At 43.9% G+C, this 15,888-nt stretch overlaps 1 protein-coding gene across 1 annotated transcript in view; it reads left to right on the top strand.

The window, feature by feature from the left end:
- The first annotated feature begins 7,021 nt into the window (after positions 1-7,021).
- Bloc1s5 (biogenesis of lysosomal organelles complex 1 subunit 5) overlaps positions 7,022-15,888 on the top strand; it is a 49,353-nt gene continuing 40,486 nt past the window's right edge. The window contains exons 1-2 of the mRNA XM_006972783.4: positions 7,022-7,212; positions 10,979-11,061. Coding sequence (XP_006972845.1) covers positions 7,098-7,212; positions 10,979-11,061 — 198 coding nt within the window. The 5' untranslated portion in view covers positions 7,022-7,097. The remainder of the gene's footprint in view (positions 7,213-10,978; positions 11,062-15,888) is intronic.

Below are 15,888 nucleotides of genomic sequence, written 5' to 3'. Positions count from 1 at the left end.
TGTGGCTGAGCCAAGTTTTATTTTTTCCAGCATGATTGGGATGACTTGGTGTCTTTGTTCCCATGGAACAGCTATCACAGGAGCTTCCTAACGACTCATGGAGCATCCTCTGAATGCTGTGTCACCAGAAGTATATCTCAGAGGAACTAGCAATGTAGATGAATGGTCTTGTTAAATAAGAAACACAGAGTCAATGCAGAGATGAAAGCCCAAGAGGTCAAAGCTAAAAACCTTACCCTTCACTGCTGCTGTTGTCCTCTTCAGCAAGAGACCTACTTCCTGTCTGTTTGTCTTTTTTATAAACTTTCTATTCTGCCTTCTCATTGCTTGTAAACCCAACCACGTGACCTCCTCATCACTGCCTGTCTGTACAGACCTCCAGGTCTTCTATGGTTGGTATTGAGATTAAAGGCGTGTGTCTCCATGCTGGCTGTATCCTTGAACACACAGAGATCTGCCTAGCTCTGCCTCCCAAGAGCTGGGATTAAAGGCGTGCACCACCACTGCCCAGTTTCTGCTATCGCTTGCTATTAGCTCTGACCCACAGTCAACTTTATTTATTAACATACAAATAAAATCACATTTCAGCACAATTAAAATATCACCATATAGCAGGATTCAGGACAAGAAGGTTCAGTATGAGGTCTATGGGATTGCTGCCACCAATGAGCACTGCTTCACACCATGCTGACGTTCTCACTGAGCATGCCATATGTGTTTCCTAAACCAAGAAGTAAATACAAACAAATTTATAGGCTTTTACCTCCAAGACCAAAGATCCTCTCACCTCTTCTCTTGTGTGTGCACACATGAAATCTAACTAAATAAAATGTAGTTTTGACATTTTCAAAAGTATGTATAGAAAGCTCCATTAATCCAGAGATAAGAAAGACAGTAAAATCCCTTCAGAAGAACGATATAGAATTCCTTTGTGTGGTTTGGATTTGAAATGTGTTCCCCATGCTCCTGTATTGAACAAGTGGTCCCCAGGTGGTGCTGCTATTTTGGGGAGGTGGTGGAAACATTAGCAAGTGGGGTCTGGCTGAGAGACATGGGTCGCAGAGGTGCGCCTTTCAAGAGAGAGTATATGTGGCCCCGCTCCCTTCCTTGCTCCCTTCCTGTCTCCTGTCTGTCATGACATGAGCTGCCCCACTGTTGCCCCAAATTTAAAAAAAATTCTGCAAAGTAGAAGGTGCAGAGGCATATTCTGACTTGGACCATCCCAGAGAACAGTACAACTCCACAACATAATAAAGTCTGACCTGATGCTCACAGGTCTGATCCTGAGGCTCAGACCATCAGAACTGCGAAAGCAGTATGTTCTCAGAGTGTTGTCTCCACTGGTAGACCGAGTGCTCTGTGAGGGAAGAAAGAGGCGGAGTCAGCCTTGGTCACCACTCTTCGGCTCTTAACACTGTATTGAGTACATAGCATGTGTTCAATACATATTTATTATGTGTTTTTTGATAGAAACATGAAGAGTTTATATGGCCTGTTGTGGAGGCCCACAAAGGTTTCCTTCTGAGATCTGAGCTTGCTTCACTCAGCAGGGCTGCATTAGAGGATTGCTTGACCATGTGTGTGGTTACCAGGTGATTGGAAAGGGTCTGCACTTCCCTGTGCTGGAGGAGGTCTTTTGCTCCACCCCTTGGTATTCCTATAAATAGTCTTTTAGAAGAGACAAAAGGGGCTGGTGGATAAGGATCCAGGCCCTCCCGAGGCTATCCTGTGTTTCTATCTGTATCTCTCTCCTCTATCCTTCTATCTAAATCTCATCCCTCACTCCTCAAGAGTACCCTGGGGTAAAATGTGAGAGCCGGTCTCCCAGCTGCCCCACACAGCCTGTTAATGTGTTTTTTCCTCTTCCTTCTTCCAGTCTCCCTTCCCCATTATCCACCCACTCTTAACCCATAAACATATACAGAGACAACCACTGAAGTAGTTTTTCCTGACACACACAAGTCATCTAGTCATTTAGCCTCTTCGTAAAGTGAGAAAACGGATACCTATTTCAAAGGCGTGCCAGAGGATGAAGTGAATTCATGTTTTCAGGGTATTTACCTCGATACCTGGCAGGTAGCATGTGCTGTGTGAATGTTTGCTCAGGGGCGATGCAATTCTGATACCGACTATTCAGAGTTAGCGCAGGCTTCAGAGGTGGAGAGCAGAGTCACCCACAAATCCCTTTATATTTTAGACTGGAGCCGCAGCTCCAGGGTTCCAAAGGCACCCATGGATTTGATAATTCACCAAAAGAACCGTATAGCTCAGGAACATGCTCTGTGTACACTAGTTTATTCTAAAGTTGCACCAGAGTAGCACCCAATTGAAGAGCCACAAGGAGACTTGGAAGAGCCCCAAACATGTAACTCAGGCATCCTCAGAAAAGCATCTTCCTCTTGGCACATGGATGTATGATTGCCAGACGAGAAGTGTACCCGAGCTCCAGTGTTCTGTGATTTTTATTGGGGTGCCTGTACAAAAGGCACAGGTGATCAAATCACGGCCCATGTAATTGAACTCAATCCCCCCTCCCCCCATTCTGTGGCCTCCTCGGAAGTAGAGCAAAGCATGTGACTCAAATGACCTATGAGCCCACCTTCAGTCACCTAGCTAGCATAAATTTAGATGGGTTCTGGGTCCACCATGAATAAAAAAAAGACACTCAAATCATTTGGAAAGTTCCAGAGATTTAGGGGATTACCTTCCAGAAAGGAGGGAGAAACACCAGCCTTTTTTTTTTTTAATTTAAATTTGATGTTTATGGGTGCTTGCTCGTATGGAGGTTTTGTGTATCACATGAATGCTTGGTGCCCAAGGAGGGCAGAAGAGGGTGTCAGATCCCCTGGGACTGGAGTGACAGACAGCTGTGAATCACCATGTGGATGCTGGGAATTGAAACCAAATCCTCTGGAGAAGTAGCCGGTGCTCTTAACTGCTGAGACATCTCTTCAGGCACCTAGCCAAACTCTTTACTGTACAACTTAGTGAATTGAATAGATAGAGGGAACAAATAAAGCATCCCATCCAGAGAGAGAAGATTAACAAGCAAAAGGTAGGGAAATGGCACAGTGGGAAAGTCTCCCTGCCCACCCCCACCCCCCAAACTGGCTTTACTACTTTGAGATCTAGCAAGATCACTCTTTGACCTTGGCTCTTCTGTTGACTACTCAAGAATGTCAACTTGTTTTTCTGTCTCTCTCTTTCTTACACACACACACACACACACACACACACACACACACACACACCACGTACACATTGTTTAAATAGCAGATTTCCCCTCCCCTCACAATACAGGGGCTGGTCTGGCAGTTTCTAACACTGCACACAGATCATGTGACTGCAGTTGGCTGGCTGACGGGATGAAAAAGTCTCTCTCACACCTCTGGGATAAGAAGGGGACTGTTGGTGTGCCTTGGTTATCACCTTGCATCCTCTCTCTACACATGTCTAAACTAATGTGCTTCTATACATGGTGGCTTCACTCCATCAGGACAGCCTGAATGTCCTGGCAAGAAAATGAAAGCAGAAAGCTGCTGGTCTTCTAGGATTCATTTATAAGTACAGTGTGTTCTGCTGGTCAAAGCAAGTCACAAGGCCAGCCCAGACATGAGGCAAAGGGAAACAAATCCATCTCCAGACAGGCGGTGCTGGTAATCCCACTGGTGAGAATAAGACCACTACCAAAAATTTTGAGTCAAATTTGAAGCAAGATTTATTGAATACTCGCCAGGATGATTGACACTGGCCAGGTCCATACCCGAAATTCCCAGAGATGGCAGCAAATTACATTAGTCAGAGGCTTATAAAGGCAAAGCCCACAAGACTATGTACTTCCCACTTTTGTCCACTCAGGGGTAAGCATACTTCCTGTCTATGTACCTCCTGCTGCATGTGATCAAGCATATTCTGTGCAATTGGGACAGTCAAGCTTGCTTACAGAAGCAAAAACATAGGGTTTGTTATCTTACATGAGCAACAGACCCCAGGGTTCCAGGAAGTTATCCGTCCTTGGGCAGGTGGGGCTTCCAGGTTAAAGGCACTTTCATTCTATAGAACTCTTAAGCTCAGTCATTTAAACTTAAAACCTAACTTTGTCCCTCACAGTGCAGTGTGGCATGTTTCTTCAGAGAAGGCAGGAGCTGCTGTGGCCATTCTGACCTTTCATCTCCTCATCTGAAATTGTGGATTCTCATAAGTCAGCCTTCCTTATATTCCACAGCCATAGAGAAAGCATTTTTTAAATGTTATATTGCTTATGCCATTTGTATCACATAATTAAGCCTATAATGACTGCATCTGTACTTAGTATTGGCCTTTTATCCTTGTTGTTATTCCAGAAATAATAGAGTATTGATGAGAAGAACAGGAAGTAGAAACTGGTCCAATAGGGCCGGGATCCCAAAGCAATGCTTCTAAGAATGTCCTTGCTGGAGGGCAGGAATGCTGGAAGAAAGCTCTGGTTCCTGGTTCTTTGCTACCTCTGACCTTTCCTGGAAGCTGTACCTGAGGACCCAAATGAAACTGAGTAGAGACACCTGGATAACTCAGTTGGGCCAACAATACTGACCAGCCCATTCCCATCCCATGCTTCACCCCCATTTCTACTATAAATTCTTCCAAACCCCACCAGACTATCAGCTCAGTGTTACCCTATTTCTTGGGACCCTTCCTGTTATGTAGGAGCTCCCTTCTCCTTCCCTCTCTGCCTTTCCTCCCACTCCCCTTCTTCTTTCTCTGAATGTATAATAAAATTATCTCTGAAACCTTCTGTAGTCTATGAATTTCATTCTTCGTATTTAAGAAAAAAGAACCTGAGGGCAACTGACTCAGTGCAAGTTTTGTGTGACCATGAGCATCTCATGAGATAAAAGCCCACACAAGGACCAAGAAAGTTTCTCCTGTCCTCAAAAACACTTCAAAACTTTCCCTTAACAATGTACCCGCTATTTACAGACCATTTGTGTTGTATAATATTATAAGCAATTTTGAGATGACTTAAAGACTATAAGAAGATATGCCTTAAAGAACCAAAGCACCCCCATTTCAAGCAAGCCCCTCACCCCAGCTTGAAACAGGCCTGAGTTTCAAAATTCTCAGAGCTGCTGACATAGGTCCCAGGACAAAGTCAGGATGTTTGAAGAGCCATCTGGTGTTATTGGTAGCAACTGATTAACCATAGAATGCCCCAATAACGGAGATAGTCTGTAAAATTTGATAAACAACTGGTTAAAACTATAAAGTAAGATAACACAGAAATTCTGAAAAGCCCCTAAAACTTGAGCCAATCAGAATTGTACCCATACTCGCACCCCTAAATGATGTAACCTTATGGTTTTTGCCTTTAAAAACTGAGCTTGCAGAGGGGTGGGCACCTCCTCCAGCCTCTGCTGTGTTGGATGGCTTGCCGAGGTCCCTGCTGCGTGGCTTGAACTGCTTCAATAAACCTTGCTTTTGCATTTCGGTGAGTTTGTGTCTCTGGTAGTCTCTTGGGGGGGGGGGTGTCTTGTGCCCAGGGCACAACATGCCCCAGTTCTGTGCAAATATATCATTTCATACAAGATACCTGAATATCATCCATTTCAGTTCTCCATGGGGACTCTGTAACTGATACTTCCTTGGGTTCTTGATTAGATTAATGACAGACTTAAGAGATATAAGGTGTGTGATGGAGTTTTATATATTTTAAAATGTGGAACAAACAGAAGATATTTTAGTGGTGGTGATAAAGAAAGGTTAAGTAGAAGAATTGAAGCAGAATATATGATGTCCTAAAAGCAGACAGAGGTGCCTGGAGTGATGGTACACACCTGCATTCCCAGTACTCAGGAGACAGAGGCAGCAGAGTCAGGCTTTCAAGAACACCCTTAAATGTACAGCAAGAGCAAGTGCAAGTCTAATCTGAGCTACATGAGACTCTAAAGAGGATTTTGTAATAAAAAATATTTTTGAGGTTTATTTATTATGTGCCAGATATTATAGCGGTTGCTCTGTATCATTTTTATTGTTGTTGCTTGTTTTTTTGAGACAGGGTTTCATGAATTAGAATTCCTGATCCATGTGTTGGGATCACAGGCATACATGGCCTTACTAAGCTTATAAATATTATCTTTAATTATTATAACACCCCAAAAAGATAGATACCTTCATGACAATTAAGCAGAAAAGAAACTTGAAAGTAAGTGGCAGTGCAAGAATTTGAACCCAATTCTGTCTGTTTCCAAAGTGTTAACTATGGTTGCTAGAATTTCTTTTATTACTTATAACACAAAGTTTGCATATTTCAGAGGTGAAATCCAGAATCAATATTTTTTTAAAACAGCCACATTAATGTAAGAAAAGCATTCAACTTTTCTTACACAAAAAGCCTACGATGAGTCTTCACAGGTTTTCAGCAATCCACAGTCTTAAAGGAAAATTTTATTTACAGTGCAGAAAAATACGATTGAATAAATTTCTTGAAGGTGGGGAGAATAATCAGTGCCTTTGAGAGCTATGCCGTCTACATATTATTAAAAAGCTAGGAGATGAACTTTTGTATTCACCCTTGCTTTGGGGTTTATCATTTCTTCTGCTAGTAATCCCTCCTTCACCTAGTCATTCTCCCCACGTTCCTATGACGACAAACACTTGCCTCTTCTGGGAATGCATTCCCCCATCCTGTTGTTTACGTTGCTTCACATTCCTCCTTCCGCACTAATTTAGATCCTTTAGGATGAGCATCAGTAGAGAGGAACAGAGGGAGAGGTACTACTACTACTGTTATTCTTCTGCACTCCACCCCTGCCCCATCTGCAGGCGTAGGAAGAAATAACAAAGATAGCTGTAATTTTCATATTTTTCAGATTAATTTTTGGTATTCTGAAGTATTCTGTATTCAGATTAATTTTCTGTATTCAGATCACCTGCCCTAATCCAGTATGGCAGCATCAGCTACACTCCGAGCGCCTTTCTGGAACCCAAGGACTCCGACGCCCTGTGATGACGTAACTCCCCCCGCCCCCTCCGGCGGGCTACGCCTTCTGTCTCCCAAACAAGCCTCCAGGTTTGCGCCTGCGCAGCGGAGTCCGCGGGGGTGGGCGGAGCTGGCCGGGATGAGTGGCGGAGGGACAGAGACCCCTGTAGCGTGCGAGGCCGCCCAGGGCGGCGGCGGCGGCAAGAAGCGGGACTCGCTGGGGACTCCGGGTGCGGCGCACCTCATTATCAAGGGTACGGAGAGGAGGGCGTGGTCTTCCGAGCTGGGTAGGGGAGCGTGCAGGGGCCCGCTCCTCCCGGTGCTCCCCGGCTCCCGCGCCGCCCTCAGCCGCCTGGCCTGACTGTCTCCGCCCCAAGCCCACTTTAATGCGACCGGCGAAGGGCGCCCAAGTTGGGGATCGGAACTAGTTTGGGCCCCACACAGTCAGGTGGTAGGGTGACTTCGGACCTTCACCCTCTCTCTATCCTCTGCGCCTGGCTCTTGCCAGGGAGAGAGGACAGCACTTGGGAAAACGTCCTGAAACACCGCGCACAGCACCATCCAGTGCATCGATCTGACCTTTGAGCCTTAGAAGGCTTCAATCTAAGTTATTACAGTAACTCAGCTAGGTTTAATTCCTAAAGCTGGAAGTCCCTGTTAACCGCGGAAAGACCTCTAATTGCATTCTCCACTGCTTCTCTTAACTCTGTTAACCCGGTCCTTCTCACCAACTTCAGCTACACCCCTGCGCTGCCCGGGGAATGATTGCCTTATCATTGGTGTGGGTTTCCATTTTAATCTTACTGGATCTGTATGCAGCCCCAGCAGAGCTGGCTGTGACTGTTTCTCATGCTGTCTCTTAATTTGGGGTCAAGTAGTATTGCGTGTGTATTAAGACTTAAGAATTATTTCTGTGTGCAGTCCTAGTGAAGAATTGATTCGTTTTATGACTGTTGTTGACCTACCTACCGTCACTCCATCCACAAATGTTTTTCATCTTGCAAAACTTTGTACGCATTAAACTGTAACTGCTCATACCACATCTCTGACCAAATACAGTCTGTCTGTGAATTTGCTCCCGTGCCTCTGGACTGGGCAGTTCCGCTCTTTCACTATTGGGAACAATGCTGCTGTGATCACGAATGCACAAACATCTTTTTAAGATCTCTTGTTCAGTACTTGGTGATATATCTCCAAAAGGATTTCTGGGTCATATGGTGATTCTTTAAACTTTTTGAGGAAATGACGTTTCTATATTTGTTACATCATTTTCTATTCTCCAGTCCTTACCAGTGCACTTGTTATTTTCTGACTTTGGTAGCAGTCATTCTGATGGGTGAGAGAAGATGCCCCTTGTGGTTGTGATTTGCATTTCCTGTAATGTTTGGTGATAAGTGTACTTACTACCTGTCTTCAGAAAAATGTCTAAGTCCTTTACTGAGTTATAGTTCTTGATATATTCTTGGAAGGCAGCTGTTCTGACCCCTGTACCATCAATGCTGTTCTGTATATATCCTTAGTGCCCTTGAGCAGGAGTTTATAGATATTTTCTCCCGTTTGTCTGGTTGTCTTTCATTCTGTTGATTGTGCCTTTGAGGCAGAAGTTTTAAATTTTGAAGTAGTACTGTATTGGAGATCGACCCAAGTCCTCCCACATGCTAGACAAGAACCATACCACTAGAGGCTACATCACCAACCTCTTTTCCTGTATTCTTATTTTGAGACTGATTCTCACTTCCACATTCAGGACCCAAACACACAGCCTTCCCTTTATTAGGCACTGAGAGAGCTGTACTCCTGTCTGTTTCTTCTCATCCTGTAGCCTCACGGATCGTCCATCAAAACACTTCTCTGTGTCTTTGGGAAGAGATGTTTATCTAACTTTCACATTAGGTTATGAACATGTAGAGATCAAAAGATTATATATCTCTAACATTTTTGTATACCCAACAGTAAAAGAATACATACAGCCTGGCTAGAGTTGGATTTCTACAGAAATATGTATTTTATACATACATGATTAAACTAGAAGAATTTATATTTAATATTTGGAACTCTTACAGACTGAATTATATTGGATTTGTCTTGTTATAATGGCGCTAGGTAGCATTGTAATTACCTAGTAACTGATAATGTGTATTTCGTGATATGTCCCCCCCCCCCATGGTTTTCCACATACATTAGACGTGACCGTTAATTTACTTCTGTGTAGAACCGAATTATCTCTGCAGAGTCCAAGTGAGTCCCTGTTATATCATCAGGCTGCAGAAGCAGATGTCTCCAAACCAGCAAACCTTAACTGCTTCTCAGTTATGTGGAAAGAGACAGTAACTCATGTGTGCTGTGTAAATAGCATGAACAGCTTGCTCTGTGAGATGCTCACTGGGGAAGAGATGATTTGGGGACTCTGTGGTATATGATATGGCTCTGGTGCTTCAGGAACACAGCACGCAGGCTGTCTCTGAAGCCTGGGAGGAAGCTGGTCAGCATGAACAACAGTGTCTGGGAAGAAGGAGGGCTCAGCAGTTGCTAGGAAAATTGGCAGTAGGTGAAGTGAGTGTCTGGGGTATAGGACTCCAGACCGTGGCAATTGTAGGAGCTGCATCAGGATGCCTGAAGCAGCGTGGTGTGTTTAGAAAGCGGCAAGTGGTTTGGAATGGAGAACCTTAGATGGGCTTTTTGGAGCCAAACTATGTATCCTGTTGGCCAGCCGTGCCTCGAAGGCTTGTTTGTATTCTTGAGCTGCAAATAGATACTCTCTTGAGAGTATATTCTCTGCACAAGGTCTATCAGCTCCTACATTCTCTTGATCTCACTCAGGCAGTCATAACTCTTAGTATACAAGAGGCTCCAAGATCCCAATAAAGAACTCTACATGCTCTGTTGCATATTGTGTTTCTCAAACTTACTAACCATAGAACTTTCTTCATTAAATTAAACTCCAAATATCTTCTTACAGAAATGATGCAGGTAATAACCTACTGAGAGATTTAAACAAAAATTGTGATTCTGTTTATATTTTTTTCTACTTAGCATATTAAAAAGATATCCTAGTAAAACTTGTAAAACACAGAATTGGAATCTGATCCACTTAAAAAATAAATATAGGGAAACTATTATCAGCACATGAATATAGAACATACGTATTTTTATTTGGGCATTTAATTTCTCTAGCTATTTTGAGTTGTTGTTAGAAGGATGACTAGATTGACTTACCCAAATAGTTAAAATTCAGAATTTTCCTTTCATAGCTATGGCGTTTTCAGATCTAGTATAAGTTTTAAGTATAAAATACTTAAAACCAACACTCACCACCATCTTTCACAGATAAATCACTAACAGGCCTGCTGGAAAAACTGAGGATATGGCTCAGTGCTAGAGCATTTGCCAAAAATGTGCAAGGCGTCAAGTTCAGTCCCCAGGACTTACAAAGCCCACCATGCACCTTGCTCTACTTAACTTTCCTCACCCTCTTCACTCTGATGTCAGCCTCCATCTTTAATTTGTGTGTCCCAGAGGAAGTATCATTTTGCATATCTTTAAAGTTTATGTAAATGGATTTAGTCCTTCTGAAGCTTGCTTTTATTAAACATTGTATTTGTGAGATTTATCCATGTTAATAGGTGTTGATCTGGTATACACATTTTTACTCCCTGTTCACAATGTGTGACTGTTTAGAGTGTTTTCCTTTTAATTATTCTTTTGGTAGTACACATGCCTCAGTAAACATTTATAGATGTCATGTTCATTTGTATAAGTTTTTTTTTCTTAGGTTATATATCACAGCATGGAACTGCTAAGGATATATGTCTTCAGCTCTATTAGATATTGTTAGATGGCTCTCAAAAGTGGTTCTACCGATTAACACACACTGGAAGTGGATGAGATTCCCTCCTGACCCATGGTCTGAACTGGATTTTAACCAATCTTCACCTGTTCTAGAGAGGGGGAAGAGTAAAATAGGCCAGAGATTACACCAATCAGCGTGAATTAATTCTCCATTCTATTTTATCTTTCTAGATCTTGGAGAAATTCATTCAAGGCTTCTGGATCACAGACCAGTTACCCAAGGGGAAATTCGTTATTTTGTAAAAGAATTTGAAGTAAGTATCTAAAACTTATTTTGGTGAAAAGCATTGCACTAATTGTTAATGACCTGCTACACGGAAAGGTAATTTCTGAGGTTTAAAACCTGACTTTATTTTATATATTTTTATTTTAAGTCTACTTAACATGTATGTAGTAAAAATGAAAAGATAAAAAAAGTACTTGTTAAATGCAAGACCAGACACCAGGAGCTAGGGGGCCATGCTCTGGTATCAACTCTTTAATGTTTGCCAATTGCAGACTTTTTTCATGAAACCAGATAGAGTGAAAAAAAGAGCTCTTAGGGGTTGATGGGTCTGAATTCCCAGATGCATTTGTTGTGTTTTTCCCTTGGTTGGAGCATAAACAGTCAGGGTGGAACATGGGAACTCCGCTTGCCTCTTCCACACTGTTCATGCCCACATCAGTGACCAAGCCTTCCAAATCTGACTTCACCTAGGGATTCCCACTGCTTCTGATTGCTCTGCCTGCTTAGTCATCCAGTCAGATTCAGTTTCACTCTGCCTGCCCGAGTGAGCCAATAATACTTCACTTTTGAAATCCGTTGCCAACTGCAGGATGGAGTTCAGCATTCTTCTGTGACCTGCCCCTACTCCAGCCTCCCACCGGCCATTCTTCACTTTGCATGGGAGAGCGTGCAGTCCTGTTTCTAGTTCTAGTTCTGCACAAGCATCGAGTAGTCATTTCTCAAGCTACTGTTAGATTGTGATCCTGTGTAAGATGAGTTTCTATCTTCAGATGGGGCTTTGACCAAGAAGAGTGTCAAAAAACACAGAATCTCCTAATAAACCCTTCAAAGTGCAGCACGTCTGTGGTGCTCAGCCCTCCAGATAGAGCTGTAGAACCAGACAGACAATTTCCAGTTCGGTAGACTCCAACTCAAAACTGCCTAATACTCCCCAAGGTTTTGAAGTTTGAAGACGTGTGTAGAGGTGTGCACCTTAGGCGCGTCTGTTTGTTGCCTAGTGTGTAAGTTACTTTTCTCATCACTTTGCCCAAATACCTAACAGAAGCAGCAGAGAGAGGAGATGCTTGCTTGGCTCACAGTTTGAGGAGATGCTTCTCAACTGGAGAGGAAGGCAGGAGAGCAGGCGGAACAGGTGGGACTCGTCACATCTGGGAGGAGCAAGCGCAGACAGGACGGGAAGCAGGGCCCGGCTGTAAACCTCCAGGGTTAGCCTCCGTGAAGAACTTCCTCCAGTGACAGTCTACCTTCTGTAGATTCAAAACCGAAAACAGTCCACCAGGCCAGGACTAAGAGTTCACACACATGAGCCCAAAGGAGACATTTCATAGTCGAGCAACAACCCTAGGAAGAGTCAGCAGCTTTCAGCATCCCTGTCTATACGGGATGAGAACAATGTAGGACGCAGAAAACCACCCAGAGGGCGTTCTCTACATGTGATGTAAAAATCAGTACCAATCCCTACAAACGTGCTGTGATTCCTTGATGTTGCATGAATATGTTTAAAAATATCAAATATTCCATATGAAATGAGGATATAGTTATCCTTAAGCCCTGGCTGAACACACTATGTAGACCAGGCTGACCTTGAACTCCCAAGAATCTGCCTGCCTCTGCCTCCTGAGTGCTAGAATTAAAGGCATACACCACCGTGCCTGGCCTTAGTTTGTGATACTGTTTGTTTAATTTCAGATACTTTTCTGAATTCTAAGCATACAAAAAAATAAGTGTTGCAAGTCATCTTGGAGAACAAGTGCTCAAACATTCATTGATACAGCAGTTCTTCACTTTGCTGACAATGGCAAGTTCTACAGTTTGTTTAAAAAGTTTCAAATCCGCTGCACTTCACTAAAAGAAAGATCCAGACACTTCTTATGCCAGTTCACCGTCCCCTTCTCCCCTGTTCCATAACTAATGTCAGCAGAACGCTTGGTCACTGTGTTCAACAGGACATCCTGAAGCTAAAGGGATGCCCCCTGCAGCAGCAGCACACCCAGCCCCAGGACATCCCATGGGCTGCCCTGCCTGCAGGGCTTCAACGGGTTCTTGACCACCCTAAGGAGGGAATGTAGGGACAGGAGATACAAAGGAAAACACACCAAGTCTAGATTCTGATCAAGGTGCCACTTTCTCTTCCAGAAAGGTTTATATAGTTCCACAGGGTGGGGGGAGCAAGAAGCTGTCATCTGCATAAGGTGGGGCAAGCTAACAGGATGTTTGTATAGGATGTTTACAGGGTGAGAGGGTCAAGGGCTCTGACTCAATGTCCTGTTGCTAGGCAACCTGACTGTAAGCTGATCTAGTTCCCTGTCTTATGGGGGTCTGTATTTTTCCACTAACTAGAGATTCTGTCCTTGTCCCTGACAATGGGCTATGGCCCCTCCAGAGGGCATCTGCACCGCAACCTCCATGCCAAGCAAGGAGCGTCAAGAGTTTGCCTAGTGTTTTGTTCTCTTTACAAACTAAGATGTGTACAGCTTGGGATGTCTATCCTATCACCACGTACTGAAAACTACCTTACACAAATACCAGGAACATGTTCAAATGCCTTGTCACACCAGCAGCGAAGTGCAGAGTGAGTGCCTTTTCATTTTAAGAACATTTGGAGGGGCCGGGGAGATGGCTCAGCCGCTAAGAGCACTTCCTGTTCTTGGAGAGGACTTAGTTCCAGTTCCTAGCACCCATGTCAGGCAGCTCACAGCCACCTGTAATTCCAGCTCCTGAGGCTCCAACACCCTCTTCTGGCCTCAGGTACTGTATTTATATGCACAGACACAAACACATAATTTAAAACGAAATATAAAAGGAAAACAAAATGTTTGGAGCTTGGAGCTATGTATAACTTGGATAGTTTTAGGGTGCTCTGGACACTCATAGAATCCACTGACACTGAGAGACTATATGATCATGATCAATTTTGTAATAAAACCTAACAAGGGTATTAGACACACTTCAAATAGGAGGTGCTTCTCTACCCTCTGGCGACAGAGAAATGGTTACTGTGTGTTTGAAAATGCACCTTTCTTCTCCTCTTGATCTTCCTCTTCTACCTTTTTCTGGGCAACTTTAGCAGGACTCTAGCACCATCACATTTCCCTTTAGGCTCATCATAGTCAGCGTCATCCTTCTCATCTGTCTTCGCTTTGTGGCCTTGGTGATGTGCGACTACTCTTCACTGTCCCTTATGTTATTCCACATCTCACTCAGATTTTCTGCCACATGTTCACTGGAGATGCCAGTGCTTGTGGGTTTGACCTTGGGAAGGAATTCGGCGCAGACTAAGGAAAATGCAGCCCATGCTTGTTGTGTGGCATGGGTCCCCTTTCTTCCTTCCTCCTTCAGCTGACCTGCAGTCCTTCATTCCCAGTCCTGGTGAATTTATCTACCTTTGCCATTTCATAACTGTATGTCCTCTTTGTTGGACACTGTCATCCACCTCTTACAGCACTGTTTGGAAAATTCTGCAAAATTGACAGGACCTCTAGGTTTTTCTTCTTGTATTTTTCTCTTCATGTCTGCACAAAGAAAGGTATAAGCCAATATTCTCATTAGCTTTAACTGTCAGCTTGATACAGCCTAGTCACCTGAGAAGGGAGTCTCAATTGGAGGATTGCCCAGATCAAATTGGCCTGTGGCATGTTTATGGGGTATTGTCTTGATTATTTATTAATTGTCTTGATTGTTAACTGGATGGTTCTGGGCTGTACAGAAAACTAGCAGGTGAACAAGCCAGCAAGCAGCATTCTTCTGTGGCAGTGGTTCTCAATCTTCCTAATGCTGTGACCCTTTAATGTAAGCCAAATAAAGCCTTTCCTCTCCTAAGTTGTCTTTGAGGGTGAGCTCTCTCATGGAAACAGTAAAACTTGAGCAGTGGACATTTTGCACTTTGGTTTCTTGGGCTCATCTTCAGCCATCCTGACTAGGGTTTTCTCTGATTTAGTTGTTCTGAAATGTGGAGTTAGAATGGGTTCTGCTTTTTCCTTCACTCCAGCAACTACCTTGTCATCAAGTTCACCTCCAAACCACTTATTAAGCCCTCCCACGTACCGCCCCTTTGCAGCCCTCCATCTGCCCTCCCTGTGGTCAGTAGACTCTACCTGATCTCCCGTGCCCAACCTTATTTCTGCAGACCATTTGTCACGAACTTGCTGGCTCACACCACCCTTGCCACCCTCACTGGATCCCTGCCACACAGCTTCTCTGCCCACTTGCCTAAGTCCATCTCCTTGGCCATACTTGAGAATCCTGGATGGCCACAAACTATTGTACACCCCTGTACCCACGGTACCACAGCCACACCTTCCTCCTTTTTCTTTAACACATCTCAGTTATCTGCCTATCTGTAATTCCATCTTTCCAAAATGTCCCTTCCCTCTGTTTTGTGACTGCCTCACTCTTCTGTTTAGATTACAGGTTGAATTATCACCACAGACCTTTACTGCAAAGCAGCCACTGAAACATGAATCATGTTGCTCTCTGTGGTGCTCTGTGCAGCACCACACTTTCTAATACCATGTAGTAAATTACCACACATTCAGCAGCATCAAACAAGGCCCATTTATTAGAGTTCTGTATGTCAGAAGTCTGCAGTGGGGTGGCCACGACCTAAGCTCAGCTTCTCAGGAAGCCAAACTCAGGGCATTAGCCATGCTGCATTCTCCTCTGTGGCTCAGGGCCCTCTTCTAAACCCACACGGTTGTAGCACTGTTCAGCTCGTCTCTGGCGGCCACTTTCAGCTTCCAGAAGATAGCTGTAGACCTTGTTACATAGCTTCTTCTATCTTCAAAGCTTGAGTCTCCCTCACCTGGAATTCCTCTCATGCTCTAACACTCTCTGGCAAGAAGAGCCCCCTCTCTGC

This window comes from Peromyscus maniculatus, chromosome 5 (assembly GCF_049852395.1).
Source record: "Peromyscus maniculatus bairdii isolate BWxNUB_F1_BW_parent chromosome 5, HU_Pman_BW_mat_3.1, whole genome shotgun sequence".
Lineage (NCBI taxonomy): Eukaryota > Metazoa > Chordata > Mammalia > Rodentia > Cricetidae > Peromyscus > Peromyscus maniculatus.
This window is presented reverse-complemented; position numbering and strand designations above follow the sequence as displayed.